This window comes from Lepidochelys kempii, chromosome 3 (assembly GCF_965140285.1).
Source record: "Lepidochelys kempii isolate rLepKem1 chromosome 3, rLepKem1.hap1, whole genome shotgun sequence".
Taxonomy (NCBI): domain Eukaryota; kingdom Metazoa; phylum Chordata; order Testudines; family Cheloniidae; genus Lepidochelys; species Lepidochelys kempii.
This window is the reverse complement of record NC_136382.1, coordinates 6,558,438-6,582,451: the sequence shown is the minus strand read 5'-3', so window position 1 is coordinate 6,582,451 and position 24,014 is coordinate 6,558,438. Positions and strand designations below refer to the sequence as shown.

Here is a 24,014-nt window from a genome sequence, read left to right as displayed (position 1 = left end):
GGGCACTCGGGGCCAGATTCTTAGATGGTGTAAATTGATGTTCTGTGTAGGCCAATATGATTATGGTGAATTGTGCCCATTGCGGATCTGGTCCTTAACATGTTGTTGTTACTCCTGGGGCCTGGGGTGTAATAGGAGTGACAGTCTCTGCTATCCATCTCCCCCATCCCAGTTCACCAATTGCTGCTCTTGCTGCCCTCCCATCACAGAAACAATGGCTCTGCTTCCCCCAGACTCCTTTGCGGTGGAGTCCTAGTTAAGGAGCTCCATGCGCTTGAAGCTCAGAGGGAGCCCCTGAAAAGGTCCATATCACACTTCTCTCTGAAGCCTGCTCATGGGCGACTTCCTGACCTATGTAAACGCCCCTGTGTGTGTGCGCAGCCCAATGCCAGTGTGCAGATTCGGAGTCTGCCCTTTGAATCAGAGCATATCGCTCTTGCTTGTAAACTGGATCTTTTGGTTTCTCCCTCTCTGATTCCTGCTGCTGGTGTCTTAGGGCGGTGGCTGGGCTGAACACGCCATACAAACCCGCGAACCCCAAAGTGAATGTCATGGACATGATCAAAGCCCATCCTGTGTTTGACTATCAGCTTTATTTCCAGGAGCCGGTGAGTACGAGCCAAAGACATTCTATTTCCAGTGCGCTGGATACCTGTGGTCCACCGGTTCTGTTCTGCCTTCCTGCCAGTCCCGTGATGTTAGTGCATCAATAGGGAACTCTACCTGAGGAAATGTAAACGATGGCTCTGGCTAGATGGCCAGATTTGGAGCTGCTGTAAATCCATATAACTGGATTGTCTTCAGTCTAGCTCTGATCGTTTCTGCCTGTCAAAGATTTAGCCCCGTAGTGCCATAAATGGAGTTGAGCGGAAAAGGAGAACTCGCAAGGTAATAAAACAGCTGTAGCGGGGAAAGTTGGCCTGAGAGAGATGGTTCCATTGGTAATCTCTCTCCTTCTGATGAGACATCTGCTCTTGGCCATATGCCCCACTGATGGTATAGCGTGTACCAGTAGTTACGCTCTGTCCATCAGATGAGATGTTAAACTGAGAAACTGAGACTGATTCTGCCTGTATTTGGTATCTATCAAGGCAGGGGGTTAAAGATCCCATAGCGCTATTCCAAAAGAGTTAATGAACAATCGCAGACTCCTGGGCACTGCTTCCCCCCCCCATCCTACCACCCTTGGACATCTCAACCTCTGTGGAAACCAGTTCCAATGTCCAAGTGTCTAGGAAGTGTCATGGGATCGAGAAAGACACTGCAGGGTTTGCGCAAGTATCTGCAAGATTCATGAGTTCCCCTGCTCGCCTCTTTAAAGAACTCTGCGTAACAAATTCGGCGCTTGCTTTCGGAGCCTCAGAGGCTTTGGTCGAAGAGGCTTATCCATGCATTACAGGCACTGGACATGGGCAGTGCCAGGTTAAGGACAGTAGATGCTTGCAACACTAATGGGCGTGTGCGGTGCTCAGGAGCATAGGCCATTGGCCTGGACTAGGCAAGGCTCCCATTGGCCTTTTCCAGCACAGCCAAAGCATGGAAAGTTTCACAAGCCGCCACAAGCAAATCCGAAGTGGGATCAGCGAAGGGCATGGCAGGATTGTCTTCATCACCTCTAGCTACTTTGACACTCTCCAGCGATGACCAGCTGGTAAGTCCTAGGGGACACTGAGCCCAGTCCCCTGCTAGCACAGGCATCCCCAAGTCTCCTGTAGCAGCAGAGTGCAGCCTTAAAGCACTTAAAAGTAGCTCTGCCTCCAGGACATGCGCACCGTGGCGCCTGGCCGCTCTGGCCGATAGCTGCTCCTGAACTCTGCATCACAACCAGTGCACACGCATCAAGTCCCCTGCTGGGAACTGTGTCCCAGTATGTACCTAGCTGGACTTCTGCGGCAACAGGGGGCGTCCCTGCGTGGCCCCAGGGTGAGTGGGGCTCATCCTCGAATCAGATGTAACCGAACTCTCCCTTGCTGCGTGCCCCCTGCTAGGGAAGCAGCCGTCAGCCGCTGCTGAGCCAGGATGGGGCAGCAGGCTCACTTCTACCCGAGCTATTGTGCATCGCTGAGGTGACACGTCCACGCCTCAGCTATTCACAGGGCGGCTGCCGAGGCCACATTAAAGCCCCTGGCTCGGCAGCGGGGGTGGAACCTGTCTGCTTCCTTATTATGTCCCCTGGGTGCCCCTTGTGTCCTGAAAAGATCCCTCCAGTTTTTCCACGATCCCCACCAACCCTTGTTCAGGAGAAGAACGGAAGGGACTTGGGCCCATTCCTGGCGAGGGATGTTGTGCTCTCTCCCCACTGGGCCAGAACATCCTGCTTCAGTGCGGCTCTCCGACCCAACGGCTTATGGATCAAGAGCTGAGACTCGAACTCATGTTTCTTGTGTGGTGCCCTCAAAGGCAATGGGTTAGTTCCAGGGCAGCCCAGTATCCCTCTTAGAGACACGCCCACAGCCGCGTGGCTGCGGGACCCGCCACAGCTGGCAGATGTCTGCGTGAACCGAAACCCATTCCAAATGGGCTCTTCCTAGAGAGGTCCAGAGTGGATCGAGACGAAGAGGAGCCCTAATAAGTGCCACGTGCTGGAGCCTGCCTGGGAAAGTCTCTGGCGTTAAAGCCATGCATGCGGAGTAATTACATGCGGGTGTGGAGTGATTGCAGTGGATTGATGCTGGCAGGAGGAGCTCATTCGCTAGCCCCAGGGTACGAGTGTGTCTCTTGGGGGCTGTGGGAATGAAGGGCTGAGGTCAGGAGAGGTCCTGCTAGGATAGTGAAGGAACAGATACGTTTTGGGGAGAACTCAGGTTGAGGCCTTTGATTTGAGTTACAAGCCCCAGGGAGGCAGAAAGGGTAGAGTACAAGTGGTTTCGTTTTACTCTGGGCAGGTCTACACTAGAAGCGCTACGTTGGCACAGATGCTCCGCATCTGGTGAAGACGCTGCCTGCCAACGGGAGAGTGTCTCCTGCTGACATAGCGCCAGTGTGGATCGCGCTTATCATCGAACCAGAGAATAGCAGGGTTGGAAGGGACCCCAGGAGGTCATCTAGTCCCACCCCCTGCTCCAAGCAGGACCGATCCCCAACTAAATCATCCCAGCCAGGGCTTTGTCAAGCAGGGCCTTAAAAACTTCTAGGGAAGGAGATTCTACCACCTCCCTAGGTAATCCATTCCAGTGTTTCACCACCCTCTGAGTGAAAAAGTTTTTCCTAATATCCAACCTAAACCTCCCCCACTGCAACTTGAGACCATTACTCCTTGTCCTGTCATCTGCTACCACTGAGAACAGTCTAGATCCATCCTCCTTGGAACCGCCTTTCAGGTAGTTGAAAGCAGCTAACAAATTCCCCCTCATTCTTCTCTTCTGCAGACTAAATAAACCCAGTTCCCTCAGCCTCTCCTCATAAGTCATGTGTTCCAGTCCCCTAATCAGTTTTGTTGCCCTTTGCTGGACGTTTTCCAATTTTTCCATATCCTTCTTGTAGTGTGGGGCCTGAAACTGGACACAGTACTCCAGATGAGGCCTCACCAATGCCGAATAGAGGGGAACGATCACGTCCCTCGATCTGCTGGCCGTGCTCCTACTTATACAGCCCAAAATGCCGTTAGCCTTTTTGGCAACAAGGGCACACTGTTGACTCATATCCAGCTTCTCGTCCACTGTCACCCCTAGGTCCTTTTCTGCAGAACTGCTGCCTAGCCATTCGGTCCCTAGTCTGTAGCGGTGCATTGGGTTCTTCTGTCCTAAGTGCAGGACTCTGCACTTGTCCTTGTTGAACCTCATCAGATTTCTTTTGGCCCAATCCTCCAATTTGTCTAGGTCCCTCTGTATCCTATCCCTACCCTCTAGCGTATCTACCTCTCCTTCCAGTTTAGTGGGAGGTCTCTGTAACTTGCATCACTTTTTCCCACCCCTGAGTGACATAAGTTAGATCGACTTTAGCAGTAGTATAGATGTTCCCTTTGTTCGGAACAGGTGGGAACTCCACCTGCTCAGTCCCTGTTCTCTGTGAAAAACGAAATGTAGAGGGCAGCCTCTCTCGACAGAGGACAGGTGGATAACAAACCTTTAACATGCTCATCTCGTAGCTGGGGGCCGAGCCTCTGAGCTGCGCTGAGGATGGCAAGTGGGTTTCCTCCTGTTGGAGGCAGAAGGCCGAGCCTTGCATCACTTAGAGCATGTTAGAAGTCCGATTAGCTGACTCAGACTGGTGGTGCATGGCAAGTTTTCCAGCATGAATTCTGCCCTGGCCTCACATATTCCCTTCACACTTTGTCTTTTAAATGATAATTAGGCAGATTGCTCCTCCATGTGTTTTCCACCCAAGAAGCAGAGCTGAGCTTTGTTTGTCACGCTTGGCAGGCAGGTGAGGAGATAAAGAAAGAACAGACGGACTTTCTGGTGCTTTCAAGATAGGAAGACGCTCCTGCCCTTTGAGCAAAGAGGCCTTGGCAGAGGGAATGAAAGCAGATGTTCTGAGTGGTAGGCAGGGGCTTGGATGCGCAGGGCCTTGAAGATGAGAGTAAGGAACTGAAGGGAGCAGGGAGCCAGGGATGGGATTTTAGGAGGGGCTAGATGCGGGCATAGTATTGATTCTCACAGCAGAGCGCGGTGGCTGGGTGGGGAGATTACGGTCCAGCCTCACTTTCCTGGAGGATTGAGGAGCTATTGGAAAACTTTGGGGGAAGACGGGGAGGCTCTGAACCAGAAGCAGAGTGATGTCTGGGCCTGGAAGTTACCATCCGGGTATGTGGCTGACCTGTGATTAGTTTGGAGCTGCTTTGCTGACCAGGGGTTTTAAACTGTGTCTTTCTAGTGTGAGATTTACCCAGAGCAGCAGCCAGGCTGCATCAGTCCCCGGTTTGAAACCCCCTGACTCTCTGGAATCCTATTAAACTAGGTGGGGTTGAGTGTCTTTCTGAGCTAGGCAAATGAAGCCATGTGCTATACACGGTGGGTGTTTCCTTCCAGGTGAGCCCATGAGCATCTCTTCACTTTGCCTGAATGTCCGAGACCACTTTCACGAGGGGACTGTGGAAGCTGCATCCCGGCTGCCTCTGCATGAGCAAATGGGACAACTGCACAGACGAGGGCTAACTAAGTGTTCCCCAGGCAGGACTATGGAACAGCCGTGAACAGTCGTTCATAAATATCCCAGGACGACTGCGTGGCGTAATGAAACAGCCTTTAATCACATGCCCAAACCAGCGTTCTGTACCTGGCTCTAGGAGCCGTGTCAGATATCCTCTGGCTTTATAATTCAAGACGAACCTTTATCTTTAAAGCTCGTCCCTCTGGCAGGCAACAGCCCCCCGAGTCAGCTAGCAAGGGGTAATCTTTCTCAACATCAAGGGTTTGCAAATGTGTGCTGTTCTAGCCTGACAAATCCCAGGTTTGAGCAGAAATCACAGCTTTGCCTTAACCGCCAGTTTGTTAAACGCCATCAACACGCTGTCTTCATCTGGAAGTTAAGTCTCTATATCCAACTGAAACCCGTTTACGTTCTCGGCTTCTTTCTTCGCCCTTCCACATGCGTGACTCCAAATTGGATAGGGTGCAGTGGATCCAGACAGAGCAGTGTTTCTGTCGTCTGCTTTTTTTAAATGGGATGGGGGGGTGCAGTCTGTTCAGCATCCCGTGGTGCATAGCTGCAGTGGTCAGCAATGAGAACTGGACTGCTGTCTGCCTAGCAGAGTGATGGACGAATACCTTGGCTTAACGAGGGCGGGAGCTGTATACGCTTCCGAGTACACAGCTCTACTGAGGCACCTCAATTCTGGCCTGCAGCACCCCCTGTTCTTGCAGTGCTGGCAGAATTACACCCCTGCACTCTGCACAGCTCTGCCAACATAGCTCAGTCCTGCACCCCACATGACCCTGGGCTCCCCCACACCCTTTTCTGCTGATGCACCTTACTCCTGACCTGCAGCACTCCTGCTATTCCAGACCAGGGTTCCCTGCACACATGGCTCTGCTCATGGCCCTTGATCTTGACCTACAATTCCCCCTGCTAGGCCAGCCCTGCCCCTCATCTCCCCGAAGCTTACCAGGGCCCCTGGGTGTGGTGTGGCCTATGGGAATGAGCACAGGACTGGGAGTCGGGAAATCTTGAGAATTACTGCTGCCTCAGGAGGGACTGTATGAGTTTAGGCTGGAATTTTTAAAAGAGCCCCTTGAGGAGTTAGGTGCGTAACTCCTTTGAAAATCCCAGCCTGGCTGCAGGTTTGAGGTGGTGAATCACTGTATGGAGGAGGTGAGGGGTGTGTGAGACCACTAGGGCTTCAGGCTTCCCCCGGCTGAGGACTGAGGGGAGGACTCCCCTTTTTCCACCCCAGTGTGCAACAGGTCAATGGATGGAGGGAGGTGAGGGCCAGCAGAAGCAGGACAGGCTTGGGAGAAGCGGCAGGCAGGGGTGGCAGGACCATGAGACCAGCATCGAGATCTGTGTAGGCACTGCAGTAAGACGCAGACCTATATCGCTACAGCGTTCTACAATGCAGGTCGTGAAATGCGTGGGAAGCTGTGACACTGACTGGTTTCACTTCCTAAGGTCTCAGGCCAAAGAGTCTCTTGCTTTCGAGGAGTCTGGGGTCTCGTGCCTGGGTTATGTAGGGAATATGAATGAAAACCCAGTCAGAACCCCTAGGCTCCGTGCAGAGAGCACACAAGACAGGCGTCCTCCTTGGGTCTGATGGGAGCACGCAAGCTGCTTCCAAAGCTTCGAACGCCAGGGCTGCCGTCCCTGCTAGTGCTGGCTTCAGCTCGGATTGGCTTGTGCAGCTTTCACAAGAGCGATGAGAGTTAAGAGCCGGTGGTTGCAGATACGCATACTAGCGCCTACAGTCCGCCCAGCTGTGCCCGCCGGTCCAACGGATAGAAACGGCAGCTGCGAATTCGTGCCTTCAGGGAAGAGAATCTGCTTTTTTCAAATCAAGCCTGAAATCAGACTTGCAAAATTTTAATTCCTCCTTTGCCAGCTCCAAAACTCCACTTTTGATTAAGCTCAAGACGTTTTGGCCACCCTGTAGCTAATGGCTCCATTTGTACGTAGTCTGAGGAGCTTGCAGCTCAGCTCTGGAGAGGGGAAAGTTGGCCTTTGTGCTCCTCTGCTACCGAGCTGGCTGGGTGCATGGCGTGCCCGCTATCCCTGGCAGCAGGAGGGGAGTGGCATAGGGAACTGCTCTGCTGGCTCTCTGGCACTGGAGCATCCCCCTGCTCTGGGCTGAGCCACCCATGGCTCACTGTAGCACCAGGATCTGCCAGCACCATGATGCGGAGGAGAATCACTGCACTGCAGGATCGGGGCCCAGAACACTAAGTCCCCTTCTCAGGTTAGACAGCATGAGCCTTGTCTCATGGAGCGTGAGTGTCATCCACAGCTTCCGCCAGAGATCCCCTTGCAGTCAGGGTTGTGCGATCAGGTTCAATGTTCCTCGTAGCAAACTGTCTTCTGGGGATACCTCTTGTGCTTTCTGACAGTAGGGAATTGACTGTGTTCTTGTTCTGCAGACTTCAGCAAACTCGGGGGGTTGGTAGGTAAGATCCCATGGGAAGCAAGTCTAAGGGGAAAAACAATTAGTTGGCAATTTTCAGAGAGACATTATTAAGGGCACAAGAGCAAACTATCCCACTGTGTAGGAAAGATAAGAAGTCTGGCAAGAGACCATCCTGGCTTAACCAGGTGATCGTCAATGATCTAAAAATAAAAAAAAACAGTCTTACAAAAAGTGGAAGCTAGGTCAAATTACAAAGGATGAATCTAAACAAGTAACACAAGTATGTAGGGACAAAATTAGAAAGACCACGGCACAAAACGAGATCAAACTTGCGAGAGACATAAAGGGTAACAGGAAAACATTCTATAACTACGTTAGAAGCAAGAGGAAGACCAAGGACAGGATAGGCATGTTACTCAATGGGGGGGGGCGGGAATAACAGAAAATGTGAAAGTGGCAGAGCTGCTTAATGACTTCTTTGGTTCGGTTTCCACCAAGAAGGTTGGTGGCGATTGGATGTCTAACATAGTGAATACCAGTGAAAAGGAGGTAGGATTAGAGGCTAAAATAGGAAAAGAGGAAGTTTAAAAATTACTTAGACAAGTTAGATGTCTTCAAGTCACCAGGGCCTGATGAAATGCATCCTAGAATACTCAAGGAGCTGACTGAGGAGGTATCTGAGCCATTAGCGGTCGGTTATCTTTGAAAAGTCATGGAAGAGGGGAGAGATTCCAGGAGACTGGAAAAGGGCAAATAGAGTGCTAATCTATGAAAAGGGAAATAAGGACAACCTGGGGAATTACAGATCAGTCAGCTTAACTTCTGTATCCAGAAAGATAATGGAGCAAATAATTAAGCCATCAATTTGCAAACAACTAGAAGATAATAAGGTGATAGAATCATAGAATATCAGGGTTGGAAGGGACCCCAGAAGGTCATCTAGTCCAACCCCCTGCTCGAAGCAGGACCAATTCCCAGTTAAATCATCCCAGCCAGGGCTTTGTCAAGCCTGACCTTAAAAACCTCTAAGGAAGGAGATTCTACCACCTCCCTAGGTAACGCATTCCAGTGTTTCACCACCCTCTTAGTGAAAAAGTTTTTCCTAATATCCAATCTAAACCTCCCCCACTGCAACTTGAGACCATTACTCCTCGTTCTGTCATCTGCTACCATTGAGAACAGTCTAGAGCCATCCTCTTTGGAACCCACTTTCAGGTAGTTGAAAGCAGCTATCAAATCCCCCCTCATTCTTCTCTTCTGCAGGCTAAACAATCCCAGCTCCCTCAGCCTCTCCTCGTAACTCATGTGTTCCAGACCCCTAATCATTTTTGTTGCCCTTCGCTGGACTCTCTCCAATTTATCCACATCCTTCTTGAAGTGTGGGGCCCAAAACTGGACACAGTACTCCAGATGAGGCCTCACCAATGTCGAATAGAGGGGAACGATCACGTCCCTCGATCTGCTCGCTATGCCCCTACTTATACATCCCAAAATGCCATTGGCCTTCTTGGCAACAAGGGCACACTGCTGACTCATATCCAGCTTCTCGTCCACTGTCACCCCTAGGTCCTTTTCCGCAGAACTGCTGCCTAGCCATTCAGTCCCTAGTCTGTAGCTGTGCATTGGGTTCTTCCGTCCTAAGTGCAGGACCCTGCACTTATCCTTATTGAACCTCATCAGATTTCTTTTGGCCCAATCCTCCAATTTGTCTAGGTCCTTCTGTATCCTATCCCTCCCCTCCAGCGTATCTACCACTCCTCCCAGTTTAGTATCATCCGCAAATTTGCTGAGAGTGCAATCCACACCATCCTCCAGATCATTTATGAAGATATTGAACAAAACCGGCCCCAGGACCGACCCTTGGGGCACTCCACTTGATACCGGCTGCCAACTAGATATGGAGCCATTGATCACTACCTGTTGAGCCCGACAATCTAGCCAGCTTTCTACCCACCTTATAGTGCATTCATCCAGCCCATACTTCCTTAACTTGCTGACAAGAATACTGTGGGAGACCGTGTCAAAAGCTTTGCTAAAGTCAAGAAACAATACATCCACTGCTTTCCCTTCATCCACAGAACCAGTAATCTCATCATAAAAGGCGATTAGATTAGTCAGGCATGACCTTCCCTTGGTGAATCCATGCTGGCTGTTCCTGATCACTTTCCTCTCATGCAAGTGCTTCAGGATTGATTCTTTGAGGACCTGCTCCATAATTTTTCCAGGGACTGAGGTGACAGTCAGCATGGATTTGTCAAAAACAAATCATGTCAAACCAACCTGATAGCTTTCTTTGACAGGGCAACAAGCCTGTGGGTAGGAGGGAAAGTGGTAGATGTGGTATATCTTGACTTTAGTAAAACTTTTGATACTGTCAAGGATGACCTACTCATAAACAAACAGGGAAATGCAACCTAGATGGAGCTGCTATAAGGTGGGTGCAAAACTGGTTGGAAAACCGTTCCCAGAGAGTAGTTGAAAGTGGTTCACAGACATGCTGGAAGGACATAACGAGTGGGGTCCTGCAGGGATCGGTTCTGGGTCCAGTTCTGTTCAATATCTTCATCAATGATGTAGATGCATAGGGAGTACACTTATAAGGTTTGCGGATGATACCAAGCTGGGAGGGTGTTGCAAGTGCTTTGGAGGATAGGATTAAAATTCAAGATGATCTGGAAAAACTGGAGAAATGGTCTGAAGCAATTAGGATGAAATTCAGTAAGGACAAAGGCAAAGTACTCCACTTAGGAAGGAACAATCAGTTGCAGACATACAAAATGGGAAATGATGCCTAGGAAGGAGTATTGCGGAAAGGAATCTGGAGGGGTCATAGTGGACCACAAGCTAGATATGAGTCAACAGTGTAACGCTGTTCCAGAAAAAAGCAAACCTCATTCTAGGATGTATTATCAGGAGTGTTGTAAGCAAGACACAAGAAGTAATTCTTCCGCTCTATTCCGCACTGATTAGGCCTCAACTCGAGCATTGTGTCCTGTTATGGGCACCGCATTTCAGAAAGGAAGTGAAGAAATTGGAGAGAATCCAGAGAAGAGTGACAAAAAATGATTAAAGGTCTAGAAAACATGAGCTGTCAGGGAAGATTGAAAAAATGGGGTTTGTTTAGTCTGGAGAAGAGAAGACTGAGAGGGAACATAACCATTTTCAAGTACATAAAAGGTAGTTACAAGGGGGAGGGAGAAAAATTGTTCTTCTGAACCTCTGAGGCTAGGACAAGAAGCAATGGGCTTAAATTGCAGCAAAGGGTGGTTTAGGTTGGACATTAGGAAAAACTTCCTAACTGTCAGGGTGGTTAAGCCCTGGAATAAATTGCCTAGGGAGGTTGTGGAATCTCCATCATTGGGGATTTTTAAGAGCAGGTTAGGCAAACACCTGCCAGGGATGGTCTAGATCAGTGCTACTCAAAGTGGTGGTCCAGGGACCGCTGCCGGTCCGCGAGCCATCGGCTGCCGGTCTGCACGCACATTGGGGAAAAAAATTGCCGGTCCCCCACATCAGAAAGCTTGAGAAGCACTGGTCTAGATAATACTTAGTCCTGCCACGAGTGCAGGGGACTGGACTAGATGACCTCTCAAGGTCCCTTCCAGTCTTATGATTCTATATACCATTACTATTGATATCAATGGTTTTCTACATGTTTATGTATGATACGGTATATCACCACCTCCACCCCCCACCTCCCTCATGTGTCCTGATATTTTACTGTTGGGATCTGGTCACTCTAGGAGGGGGTGAGCAGGGACACCGTGAAGGGCATGTAGTGAGAGCGAGTTGATGAGCACTAGCTAATGGGAATTGCATTTACACTTCAGCCTCCTCTGCATGTGGTTTCTGGGTGGGTGGATGAGAGCATCTGTTTCTTCTGAAGGCAGTTTCCAGTCTGGATGGGCAGAGAACATACTTTGAAGTCTGTTCCTGCAAGACAGTGACCGGAATTAATAGCGACACAAAGAGGCTGGTGAACCACTGCATTCCCTTTTGAGATGGTTGGGAGTGAATTTTTTTTATTAGTGCTCATGAAAGTGACAGATTGATGATGCTGGCCAGACTCAGGTGTTGCACAAACCTTTCACACAGCTCAATTACTGCACCCCAATCCTGTTCCCTCCCGCCCCCGCATCTCCATTCCAGTCCTGAGCCTGGCACTGCATTTAGTCAGGCTACGTGGACGTGGAAGCGGTTGGTATTGGGTCTGTTTCTGAGGACGAAGGGAAGTTTGGGGTTTCGAGGGCTGTTCAGCATGTCTCGCCCACTGCAAAACTTTGTTACAAAAGTGAGGATGGGGAGATCTGTCTTCGCTGCAGTTAGTCCAGGCTCTTACCCAGGCATGGCCCCTAACCAGCTTCCCCTCCCCACACATATATCCCTCTCCCATGAGTGTCATGGTTCTTTCTTCTCAGGCTAGCTGGTCCCGTTCGGGGTGTGGGGTGGAACCTATGTCCCGCTTTCACTTGGGCTGGTAGCCCAGGATGCAGGCTAAATCGCTCGGTGCTGATAGTCCTCCAGGGCCTTCCCACAATTGCCCCTGTGTGCCCAGCAGGCCAGGCAAGCTCTCCCACGCTTCAGTGGGGTGGAATCATAGAGCGGCTTGGTTTGCTGCAGTGCAGGAACATGTGGGCTGCGCCCCCAGAAGTCGTCACGGTGCACGTGGGGAAGCAGAGCACTAGTGGGTGGCAGGAACTTGAGCTGGGCTTTGCAGGGTGGCTGCACGCCCAGGGCTTGGCTGACCGCTGAGGGGGAGAGCGGGAGCCCCTGGCATTTAACAAGAAAGCAAAACCTCAAAAGGGGCCTGATACAGCCTCAGGAAACGCAATGTCAGCTTCTGGGCTTCAAATGAATATGCGCATATGTTACCTGTTCCCCTCTGATAGGCTCCTTTAGGCTTGCCAGGCTTGCAGTGAAGGACACATCGCAAAGTCATTGCGGAGTGAGGTTCTCTCTAGCTCGATTCTTACTCGTAGCAAGGCCAGAAGGGGCCGTTGTGATCGTCTGGTCTGCCCTCCTGGCTGACACAGGCCAGAGAACTCCCCGTGGTCTAGCAGCTGAGCATTTGGATATTCACAGAAGCGCAGTATGGCCTGGCAGTGTGGCTCCTATCCCAGTTCAACTAGTATTGGGGGGTGAAAGCACCTAGATACTATGGGGCTGGGTAGCAGTACAAAACCCTAGAACAGCCTGGGGCTTCAGGGCCATTGAGGTAATCCCTCCAGAGCCAGTGTAAATAGGATTTCTGAATGCAGGTGCCATCATTACAGGGCTCGCTGTCCCTCTGTCCCCGCTCTGGCCTCTTCAAATGCACGCTCTCCGGTGCCAGGCCTTGGGTCTTTACCTCTCCTGGGATGAAATACTGCAGTTCTCCACTCTCAGACCAGGCCCTGGGGTTCACTGTGCTTAGCCAGCAGGTTCAGCCCCTGCACTTCTTCCCTGAGGGCATCTGTGACCAGCAATGAATAGAGTGACCAGACCTGGGATTAAACCAAAGTATCTGAATGAGGGAGGCAACCTAGTGACAGAGGATGTGGAAAAAGCTAATGTACTCAATGCTTTTTTTGCCTCTGTTTTCACTAACAAGGTCAGCTCCCAGACTGCTGCGCTGGGCATCACAAAATGGGGAAGAGATGGCCAGCCCTCTGTGGAGATAGAGGTGGTTAGGGACTATTTAGAAAAGCTGGACGTGCACAAGTCCATGGGGCCGGACGAGTTGCATCCGAGAGTGCTGAAGGAATTGGCGGCTGTGATTGCAGAGCCATTGGCCATTATCTTTGAAAACTCGTGGCGAACCAGGGAAGTCCCGGATGACTGGAAAAAGGCTAATGTAGTGCCAATCTTTAAAAAAGGGAAGAAGGAGGATCCTGGGAACTACAGGCCAGTCAGCCTCACCTCAGTCCCTGGAAAAATCATGGAGCAGGTCCTCAAAGAATCAATCCTGAAGCACTTGCATGAGAGGAAAGTGATCAGGACCAGCCAGCATGGATTCACCAAGGGAAGGTCATGCCTGACTAATCTAATCGCCTTTTATGATGAGATTACTGGTTCTGTGGATGAAGGGAAAGCAGTGGATGTATTGTTTCTTGACTTTAGCAAAGCTTTTGACACGGTCTCCCACAGTATTCTTGTCAGCAAGTTAAGGAAGTATGGGCTGGATGAATGCACTATAAGGTGGGTAGAAAGCTGGCTAGATTGTCGGGCTCAACGGGTAGTGATCAATGGCTCCATATCTAGTTGGCAGCCGGTGTCAAGTGGAGTGCCCCAAGGGTCGGTCCTGGGGCCGGTTTTGTTCAATATCTTCATAAATGATCTGGAGGATGGTGTGGATTGCACTCTCAGCAAATTTGCAGATGATACTAAACTGGGAGGAGTGGTAGATACGCTGGAGGGGAGGGATAGGATACAGAAAGACCTAGACAAATTGGAGGATTGGGCCAAAAGAAATCTGATGAGGTTCAATAAGGATAAGTGCAGGGTCCTGCACTTAGGACGGAAGAACCCAATGCACAGCTACAGACTAGGGACCGAATGGCTAGGCAGCAGTTCTGCGGAAAAGGACCTAGGGGTGACAGTGGACGAGAAGCTGGATATGAGTCAGCAGTGTGCCCTTGTTGCCAAGAAGGCCAATGGCATTTTGGGATGTATAAGTAGGGGCATAGCGAGCAGATCGAGGGACGTGATCGTTCCCCTCTATTCGACATTGGTGAGGCCTCATCTGGAGTACTGTGTCCAGTTTTGGGCCCCACACTTCAAGAAGGATGTGGATAAATTGGAGAGAGTCCAGCGAAGCGCAACAAAAATGATTAGGGGACTGGAACACATGAGTTATGAGGAGAGGCTGAGGGAGCTGGGATTGTTTAGCCTGCAGAAGAGAAGAATGAGGGGGGATTTGATAGCTGCTTTCAACTACCTGAAAGGGGGTTCCAAAGAGGATGGCTCTAGACTGTTCTCAATGGTAGCAGATGACAGAACGAGGAGTAATGGTCTCAAGTTGCAGTGGGGGAGGTTTAGATTGGATATTAGGAAAAACTTTTTCACTAAGAGGGTGGTGAAACACTGGAATGCGTTACCTAGGGAGATGGTAGAATCTCCTTCCTTAGAGGTTTTTAAGGTCAGGCTTGACAAAGCCCTGGCTGGGATGATTTAACTGGGAAGTGGTCCTGCTTCGAGCAGGGGGTTGGACTAGATGACCTTCTGGGGTCCCTTCCAACCCTGATAGTCTATGATTCTATGATCGTTTAATCTCAATAGTAGGAGCAAAGCTAATGGAAGTGTAAATGGATTTCAAAACACTAATGGTCTGTGCCTGTGTCTATTCTACCTGGAGGTGTGCCTCGGAAGGCCTAACTTCTTCAGACCCCCAGCAGGTATCTGTGTGGGTCTGTCTGTCCCCTCAAACAATAGAACCCTGTCCCTAGAGAGAGTCAGTTTTAGCCAGCCAGAAATCCTTTGTCTTCTCCTCCGGGGCTCTTTTGTCCTGCTCCCCAAAGCTAGCTGTGTGCATTACTCCCTACAGGAGGCATGGCTGTGCCACACGCCCGCCACACATCCCTGCGCCTGGTACTAGCTAGAATAACACCTTCAGCCTGAAGCAAATATAAATAGGGCTGTGACAGGCTGGATTTATTTCCCCTTATCATGCCAGGCTGCGTCAGCCAGACGGTTTTAATTCTGATTGCTTCCAAACAGCTGGAGAGCCAGGGCCTGTCATTTATTATTTATTCTCTCCTTTCGCCGACTAACGATTCCGCTGGGCAAAGCTAAATGAAATTACTGCGTATTCCCTGGAAAGCCTGTGTCAGCTCCCAGCTGCGCGCGCTCCCCCACTCCCACCACCCCGGCAGCTTCCCAAGGAAGTGGAGCCGCTGCCATGCGGACGTCAGCCTGGCGGAGCGTTGGAGAGAAGCAGAAAAATTGCAGGAAGCACTGAGTGGGCTCAGTTTTGCCTGATGGGTCCAGATTTCCACAAGGGGTAATGGAGAGCAATTGTTATTCCTACACTCCTTTATGGATGCAAAGCCTGGATGACCTATCAACAGCTCCTCAAGAGTCTGGAGAGGTACCACCAATGATGCCTCCGGAAGCTCCTTCTCATCCAGTGGGAAGATCACCACGGTAACGCCAGCATGTACCCAGAAAGATAGCTTTCTTTGGCAGGGTAACAAGCCTTGTGGATAGGGGAGAGGCGGTAGACGTGGTATATCTCGACTTTAGTAAAGCTTTTGGTACTGTCACGCTACCTTCTCGTAAACAAACTAGGGAAATGCAACCTAGATGGAAGGATGCAACTTAGGAAGGAATGATCAGTTGCACACATACAAAATGGGAAATGACTGCCTCGGAAGGAGTACTGTGGAAAGGGATCCAAGAGTCATAATGGACCACAAGCTAAATATGAGTCAATAGTGTAACACTTGCAAAAAAAGCGAACCTCATTCTAGGATGTATTATCAGGGTGTGTTGTAAGCAAGACAGAGAAGTAATTCTTCTGCTCTACTCCACGCTGATTAGGCCTCAACTGGAGTATTGTGTCCAGTTCTGGGCACCACATTTCAGGAAGGATGTGGACAAATTGGAGAAAGTCCAGAGAAGAGCAACAAAAATGATCAAAGGTCTAGAAAACATGACCTATGAGGGAAGATTGACAAAATTGGGTTTGTTTAGTCTGGAAAAGAGAAGCCTGAGAGGGGACATAACAGTCCCGGCCTCCTTCCCAGGTGCACCATGGGCCAGTCTTGTTTGCACTGCTGAGATTAACCATGTGGGAACCAGGGCACCTGACTTGGCGCTTTTGCGATGCAGAGAGTCCTTAAATTGAATGGGCACTCTACTTAGGACGTCACTTGAGGAACCAGGCCAATGGTAGTGAATGTTAATGATGGGCAGAATTAGGAACACAGGAACGGCCAGTCTGGATCGTCCCAGGGATCCCCCCAGTCCAGCATCCCACCCTTCAGTGGAAGGGGCAAAAAAAACCCCTAGGGGTAATTAGGGAGTAACCTGCCCTGACTAGAAGTTTCTCGCTAACCTCCATCAGTCAGTGGTTGCCCTCAGCCTTCCCGTTCTCTGGCCCATGGCTATTCTCTGTCCTCTGCTCCAGGCAGCAGCCCCTTGCTACTCTTTTCTCCTTGCTGGGCTTCTATTTCCAACTGTCTTTTTCTCCCCTCCATCGTTTTGCCACTTTGGCAGCCCTCTTGCACTTTCCAGGGCCACTAGGCATCTGGGGCTTCAGAGCGCAGGACCCGTAAGAGTTTTAGTGGCGCCATCACTTCCTGGCCCCCTCTGCATCCAGTCAGTTCAAGTGGGAGGCTCTTCCGGCTGACGGACGTCAACACAACTCTGGGGCGCAGCAGGCTGACCCTGTTGGGAGCCCCATGCTGCTTCGCTGCAGGGGTGCTACATCGTGGGCTCCCTGCAGCTTTTCCCTGGCGTCCGAGCATCCTTACTCTCAAGGGTTCCCTGTGCACGCGTCAGGGCCTTCCCCTCTAGCTTGCAGGCGGCAGCCAAGAGCAGTGCGACTGCTGTACGGTATGGAGCCCCCCGGAAAGCGGGTGATTCAAATGTCTTGGGAGGTTCATAGGAGACTTGGCTGTTGGCAGATGTAGCTGGGCTCCTGGGGGACAGGGCATGTCTGCGTTACGTAGCAAGATGGGTCCATCGGCGATGGCTGATACTGGCTCTGAGAAGAGCAATCCGTTCCCGGGTGCGGACGGCTTTTCTTGCAGATGGGAACCGATAGCTGAGTGTTTCTGTGCATGTAAACAACGCCATGAGGCCCTGCTGTTGGAGGGACCGTCCCTCAGATGAGACGTGAACCCAAGGCACTTGTGGTCGTCAAAGAACTCCTGGTGCTTTTCCCAACAGCAAAGCAGTTAACCCGTTCGCCCTGGGTAAATTCCACACTGGGTAATTGCGTTCTGCCTCCTGGAATTGCCAGATTCTTGGTGTCCTACTGCGATGGAGTGAATTGGTGCTGTGGGCTGCACTCGTTCCATGCCAGTGCTTGCTACAGTTCAGTTCGGGCCAAAAAGATTCTGATCTAAGTGGCTTACACAACAGTAAAGTTCCTCTCCTAGAAATCCAGTGTTGTAGACAACCTGTAGAGGATGCTCCAGGCCTCCCCCATATCTCTCACTAGGGAGAAGTGCATAGTGGTGAGTGATACTTGTTTGGAGACGCATGATTTGTGGTCCAAGATTATGGTGGAGTGGGAACAATGCCATACTTAAACAATGCCATACATGTACAGGAAAAGTGGTCCAATAGCATAAGATTTGGGAGTCTTGGGTTCAGTTTCCTGGTCCGTTCTTGTGTACCCTTAGGCAAGTCGCTGAGCTGCTCCATGCCTCAGTTTCCCCTCTGGAAAAGGGATCATAGCACTGCTCTACCTCACAGGAGTGTTGTCAAGATAAATACATTTAAAATTGTGAAGTGTTTCGAGATCTACTGATGAAAATCCCTTTAAGAGTTGGGTATTGTTTGTCGTTAGCACTTAGATAGGGGTTCTCTCTTAGAATCGCAGAATGGACATCAGTCCACGCCACCCCCACCAATCAGATCGATGTTACTGTATTTTTTTACCCTATGGCCCATCCTGTGGGAGGTGGATAATGAAACCTTGAGTCCCATTGAAATAAGGTAACCCCTTCCAATCCGTTACATGGAGTCAGAAGAAAATGACATCCAGAAACACCAGGCTGCAGGGTACCACAACATCCAGAATCGAACCTGGCCTGTGTCTCCTGCCGCCTAAAAAAAACCCTGACATGGTTAGCATCACTCGGTACACAGCAGAAAAAAATCTGACCCTTTGGTTGCTTCTCCAAACTGCCTGAGCCTCTTGGCAGGGGCGACAGATTCTTCCTAAAAGTGGGGGGGCCTGAGGCCTCACCCACTCCGTGGCCCTGCCCCTTGGCCAATCTGGAGCTGGGCTGGGGAGCCTGGGCCCCTCTATCTGCCCGGGGTGGGAGGACCCAAGAGCAGCCCTCAGCCTATGTCCCCAACCCCTGGGCCTTCCACCCAGGGCAGGTAGAGGGTCTGCGGCTCCCCACAGCTGCCTGGCCTCCCGGGCCGCTCTTACCTGGGCTGGGCTCCAGCTTCCTGCCTGGCTGGGCCAGGGCCTCGGGGGGGGAGAGGAGGGGCAGAGGGCCGGGCCCATGGTGAAAAGTGGACGGGCCATGCCTATACACTTTCAAAAATGGGCGGGACTTGGCCTCCCCCGTTCCAGCGCCCCTGCCTCTTGGGTCTGCAAAATATGGTGAGAAATCTGGGGTGCGCGCCTGCCACCCAGCTTTGTCTTGTTTGCTCTCTCTGTGAGGCTTTAAAATTGGGGTTTTTTTTGTATGAAAAGCAACATTCTCGTCTTTTCCCAGGCGTTGCTCACAACTGCAGTCTCCTCCCCATCGCAGATTGTCACTGCAGGGCAGGACAGAACCCCTCATTGCGTTTAACCCTCGCTTCCCCTGTTCTCAGTACATGCGAAGCCACTGCACATGTGAGCCTCCAGACTGGACTTGGTAGACAAGACACGCCTGCCCGCCCAATGCATTATCGGCCCTGATGGAGCTGTGGGGAACCTGCAAAAAAAAAAATCCCCCAGCCCCAAAGCTGATTAATCTTTCCCCTTCTCTCTCCTTCTAAGAGCATTTGGATTTTCCCCCAAATGAATTCTTTTTAATAGGTGCTTCGTTTTAATTGGCAGCTCGAGTGAGTGAAAGCAGAACTGAAATGCAAGCAGGGCCGTTCAATCAGTTCCAGCCGACAGCTCAGGCGTGTTAGCAAATAGGCAGCCCAGAAAGCCGGGGACCAGGACTATTGACTGGCTTCTGCAGGGTCTTAGGATAACGTATCTTTAAATGTGTCAGAGCCTCGTACCTTTTGGGTGCCAGTTCACATTCCACCTGTGTTGGTGGCCGGCAGGGGATTGGTAATGTGTTATTGGAGCCTTTCACTCTTTAGGTCACCAGCTGGATTGCAGCTCCCCTGGATGGCCACCAGAAGTTTTCACATCTGACGTCTGCTCGGTAGCCCCTAAGTTAAATGAGTTGGGGAGAGGGGGCGGTGTCTCAGTCTAGTCCCTAGCAGATGGGTGTGTGTGTTACAAAACTGCTGTCATGTCTGGCACTGTTGCTGGCATCCTTGTTGATCTCCTCCAGTGGGTCAAGCAGAGGACTCGGAGCCAGGACTCCTGGGTGCTGTTTCCTACTCTACCTCTGATTTGCCGTGGGACTTACACGGAGAATGAGTGGGGAGAGAAGTTAAGTCCCTGTGAAGTGGCTGTGTCCCCTATTTTGCTGAGGCGGGGTGAGACTGTTTGTCGGGAGCGGTGGAGCTCCCTGGACCAGCGACGCCATGGAAACGTGGGGCTGCTCTGCCCTCTGCTGTGCTGTGCCGTGTACCCATTTCACATAGGTCACTGAACAGCCGTCTGGGTGACCAGAGATAAAAGGGCCCTGAGCTCTCCGGTCCCCTGACCATGGGAGATCCAAGTTCTCCTAACGTAGCGTTTTGTTGTCTTTTGAAATGTCACCATCCTAGCTGCGCTGATAACGACCAAACACCCCATTCCTGGGAAACAGGTTCCGTACTACCCGGTAGGCCTCTTCCCGCCAAGCCGCCCGCCAGGATTCTGGATCCTCTTTGGAGAGGGTGATTGAAAGCAGCTGCTGCTGTTTCTCTTTCAGGGTGTTGCTGAGCTTGAGCTGGAGAAGGATCTGAGCAGGACGTTTAGGATCATAATCCGATCCATCAGAAAGGAGGTAAGGGCGGGGCATGCGGCTGGGCAGGGCGGGGCTTTGTGTGATCTTTATCCCATAACTGGGGTCTGAAGGAGGAGAAGCAGAGGCTGATGATCCAGCCACAGCCTGCACCCAGCACTGAACCCAAATAGCTGCCGTGTTTGTGGCCAGGGAGTCTTATAACCCTGACGATGAAAGTACACAAAGTTAACTCTCTGCTCCCATCTCTCTCACCTGGGGAGGCCTGACCATAAATTCCGGCGGGAGGGGTTTGGCATCAAGACTCAGCTGGAATTTTTGCCAACTGTTGCAACCCCCGACCCTGCTTTCTGCCACTCCATCCAACGGTGATGGGCCCGCTGGATGTTTGGAGAAGAATGTTGGCATTTAGATCATGGGTACGTTTCAGAGTTAACATGCTCTGTTGAGATGAACAGGGTGTTAATTCACACCTTTCTTGAAGACAGTAATTTGGGCTGTCTGCAGACTCAACCAAGGCACTGGTGTCTGCCTTACCTCCATTTCACGTTTGGAAGACCATGTTCTCACTAGTAAGGGCTTGGGATGTACTTTAAGGAAACATGCTTCAATTCTGTCCCATGCTTTTGTGGCTGAGGGTGGACTCGGTGGAGGGCGCAGGGCCTTGAGCATATGGCACAGCCTGAACACTCTCCAGGGGTTACATCAAGTCTCTTAATCTCCTTCTCGGAGCACAATACAAATAACTTCATTAACCTAGAACAGAGGCAGTAAATATTTATCAGCAGCTTCAGGGCAAAAACCCTTGATAGAGCTTTATAATTTAAACAAAATTGAAGTCTGGAAGGCAGAAAGATTCATAGTTAAGGCTTATTTTTTAATCCGGCTCACTTGCTAACTCACTGTCAGTTGCTCTTTGCCATCACTAACTCAGGGATAATGAGATTTACCTGATATACAGTGTAAATCCAGGGGGGCCGAAGGGGGAGCCACATGCTTGAAGCAGGGACATATGGCCCATTGCTGCCATTCTTTGGCTTGGCTTCCAGGCCTTTGCAGAGCCAATGGAGTAACAGTCCGTCCTGTGAAAGTCCAGGGAGTGAGATCAGCCTGGGAATTGAACCAACTCTTTTGCATGCCACTGGGGCATCAGGGTTCAGGCATCAAGTAATGACTGTTTTCTGTCCCAGCGGAGAGTGAGTGTGCTCCAACAGCAGCATGGGGCGCTCGGGGCCCGCTCGCGAATTACTGGGATCCTCCTTCGCCCCAAACGCAGCATCTCTTGCTGCTTGGGGCTGGCTGGGTTAGAGCTTTCTGCAATGTCTGCTCCAAGCCGGGCAAGCAAAGCTCTGGGTAGGACTGTGCATGGTCTGGATAGGACTGGGCCAGGTCCTAAAATCCAAGCAGCCTCATTACAAAGAGCACCAGCCTCCGTGTGCGCGGATCAAATCCAGCGCTGCTTTGGTCTGTTGGCTCCTGGCTTCGGAAGGCCCCAGCAAGCCCCTTCCCCGGTGGCTCTGGTGGCTGTGCTTGGTAGCAGAGCACAGGGGAGGCCCAGTGCTGCTGTGGGCCACAAAAGCACCTTCATATAGAGCTTTGGGGAACCATTTCACAGCCTGGCCTGTCACTTCCCTGCAGCTGCCCTGCAACGCCAACCTGTCACGGTGGAGTTAACCAATAATGGTACGTTTCCAGGCTCGTTAGCTTCCTGTCCAGGTGCAGCCCTCGTAGGAGATGGAGCCAACAGCTTTAACGAGGAGCAATGCTGCATAACCTGGCCTCTGCGTGGGGCAGACGGAGTCATGGAATCACTGGGGAAAAGAGCTGTTGGGATTTTTCTGCCCTAGTAAATGTCAAGACAAGCTGGATAGGGCTCCATATTTAATGTCAGCATGCCAGGGGGCGGAGCATCCTCCCTGTGGCCCCGCCCACTCCCAGCATGGCTCCTGTGCTCACGTAAGTGTCTCAGTCTGGCCTGTAGAACTGTAGGAGCCAGAGATGTGGGGTCAGAGTCCTGAGGTAGGATTGTTCCTACAGCACGGTCCCTAGGGCCAGTATGAAACATACCAGCACTGGGGTGCCCCACCCCTCCCCATGGAGTCTGTTCCACCGGCAGATCCGTCTTGCTGTCCCCGGAGCTTTTCCCAACTTTTGTGAATTTCACCCCATTGCTCTGTAGCCTCTTGGGTCACTTCAACTATTATGGCCCTGTTCTCGTTGCCCCCCGCCCCTTCTCCCTCCCCTGACCCTCGCACCTTGATTACTGCTCAGCCAAGCTATGCACGTAGCTTTTTTAAATCCAACCCCATACATCAATCCCTGGCGCCGCATAATTGTTCCCAAGGCTTTTCTCCGAGTTCCCCTCTGGCCGGCTGCCCTGGGAGTTAATTATCTCCTGTTAATTAGAGCCACTTCTCTTGCAGGACCAACTGCCTGTTCCACTCAACTTCACCAATGTCCGGGAGCAAGGTAAGGGTACGAAATGGGCCGGGTGGGAAGGAATTTGTTGTCCCGTTCCCCAGTTATCTCCCAGTCTTGTTGTTAGTGGCGGAGGTGGAATTCTCTCATCAACAAAGTTTCAAACGCTTGCCAGAGGGGGGTACTGCCAAGCTGTTCCCAGGGCTCCCTCCCCTCCTCTCCAAGCATAGAATCATAAAATATCAGGGTTGGAAGGGACCTCAGGAGGTCATCTAGTCCAATCCCCTGCTCAAAGCAGGACTGATCCCCAACTAAATCATCCCAGCCAGGGCTTTGTCCAGCCTGACCTTAGAAACTTCTAAGGAAGGAGATTCTACCACCTCCCTAGGTAACGCATTCCAGTGTTTCACCACCCTCCTAGTGAAAAAGTTTTTCCTAATATCCAATCTAAACCTCCCCCACTGCAACTTGAGACCATTACTCCTTGTCCTGTCCTCTTCTACCACTGAGAATAGTCTAGAACCATCCTCTCTGGAACCACCTCTCAGGTAGTTGAAAGCAGCTATCAAATCCCCCCTCATTCTTCTCTTCTGCAGACTAAACAATCCCAGTTCCCTCAGCCTCTCCTCATAAGTCATGTGTTCCAGTCCCCTAATCATTTTTGTTGCCCTTTGCTGGACTCTCTCCAATTTATCCACGTCCTTCTTGTAGCGTGGGGTCCAAAACTGGACACAGTACTCCAGATGAGGCCTCACCAATGTCGAATAGAGGGGAACGATCACGTCCCTCGATCTGCTCGCTATGCCCCTACTTATACATCCCAAAATGCCATTGGCCTTCTTGGCAACAAGGGCACGCTGTTGACTCATATCCAGCTTCTCATCCACTGTCACCCCTAGGTCCTTTTCCGCAGAACTGCTGCCTAGCCATTCGGTCCCTAGTCTGTAGCGGTGCATTGGGTTCTTCCCTCCTAAGTGCAGGACCCTGCACTTATCCTTATTGAACCTCATCAGATTTCTTTTGGCCCAATCCTCCAATTTGTCTAGGTCCCTCTGTATCCTATCCCTGCCCTCCAGCGTATCTACCACTCCTCCTAGTTTAGTATCATCCGCAAATTTGCTGAGAGTGCAATCCACACCATCCTCCAGATCATTTATGAATGGACCCGACTTCACAAGGAACCCTACAATAACAAAGGATTGGTTTGCTTGCAAGGGCTGGGCTACGCTCGCAGGTATGTTATTGTAGAGTTGTTCATTGGACGAAAGAAAGTCCAGGGACACGACAGAAGGGGATGGAGGAGAGAGAGAAGGTGTACGGAGGAGTGGATAGAAAGAAGCGTTGAATTGTCCCATAATAGTCCATATTGTCCCATAATT

General features: G+C 51.0%; 1 protein-coding gene across 3 annotated transcripts in view; it reads left to right on the top strand.

Annotated features, from left to right (window-relative positions):
- EPHX2 (epoxide hydrolase 2) overlaps window positions 1-24,014 on the top strand; it is a 113,434-nt gene that overhangs the window by 71,514 nt on the left and 17,906 nt on the right. For all 3 annotated transcript variants that reach the window (XM_073335538.2, XM_073335537.2, XM_073335539.2), the window contains 3 exons: window positions 497-608; window positions 20,185-20,259; window positions 22,641-22,686. In XM_073335538.2, the coding sequence (XP_073191639.1) occupies window positions 497-608; window positions 20,185-20,259; window positions 22,641-22,686 (233 nt within the window). The remainder of the gene's footprint in view (window positions 1-496; window positions 609-20,184; window positions 20,260-22,640; window positions 22,687-24,014) is intronic.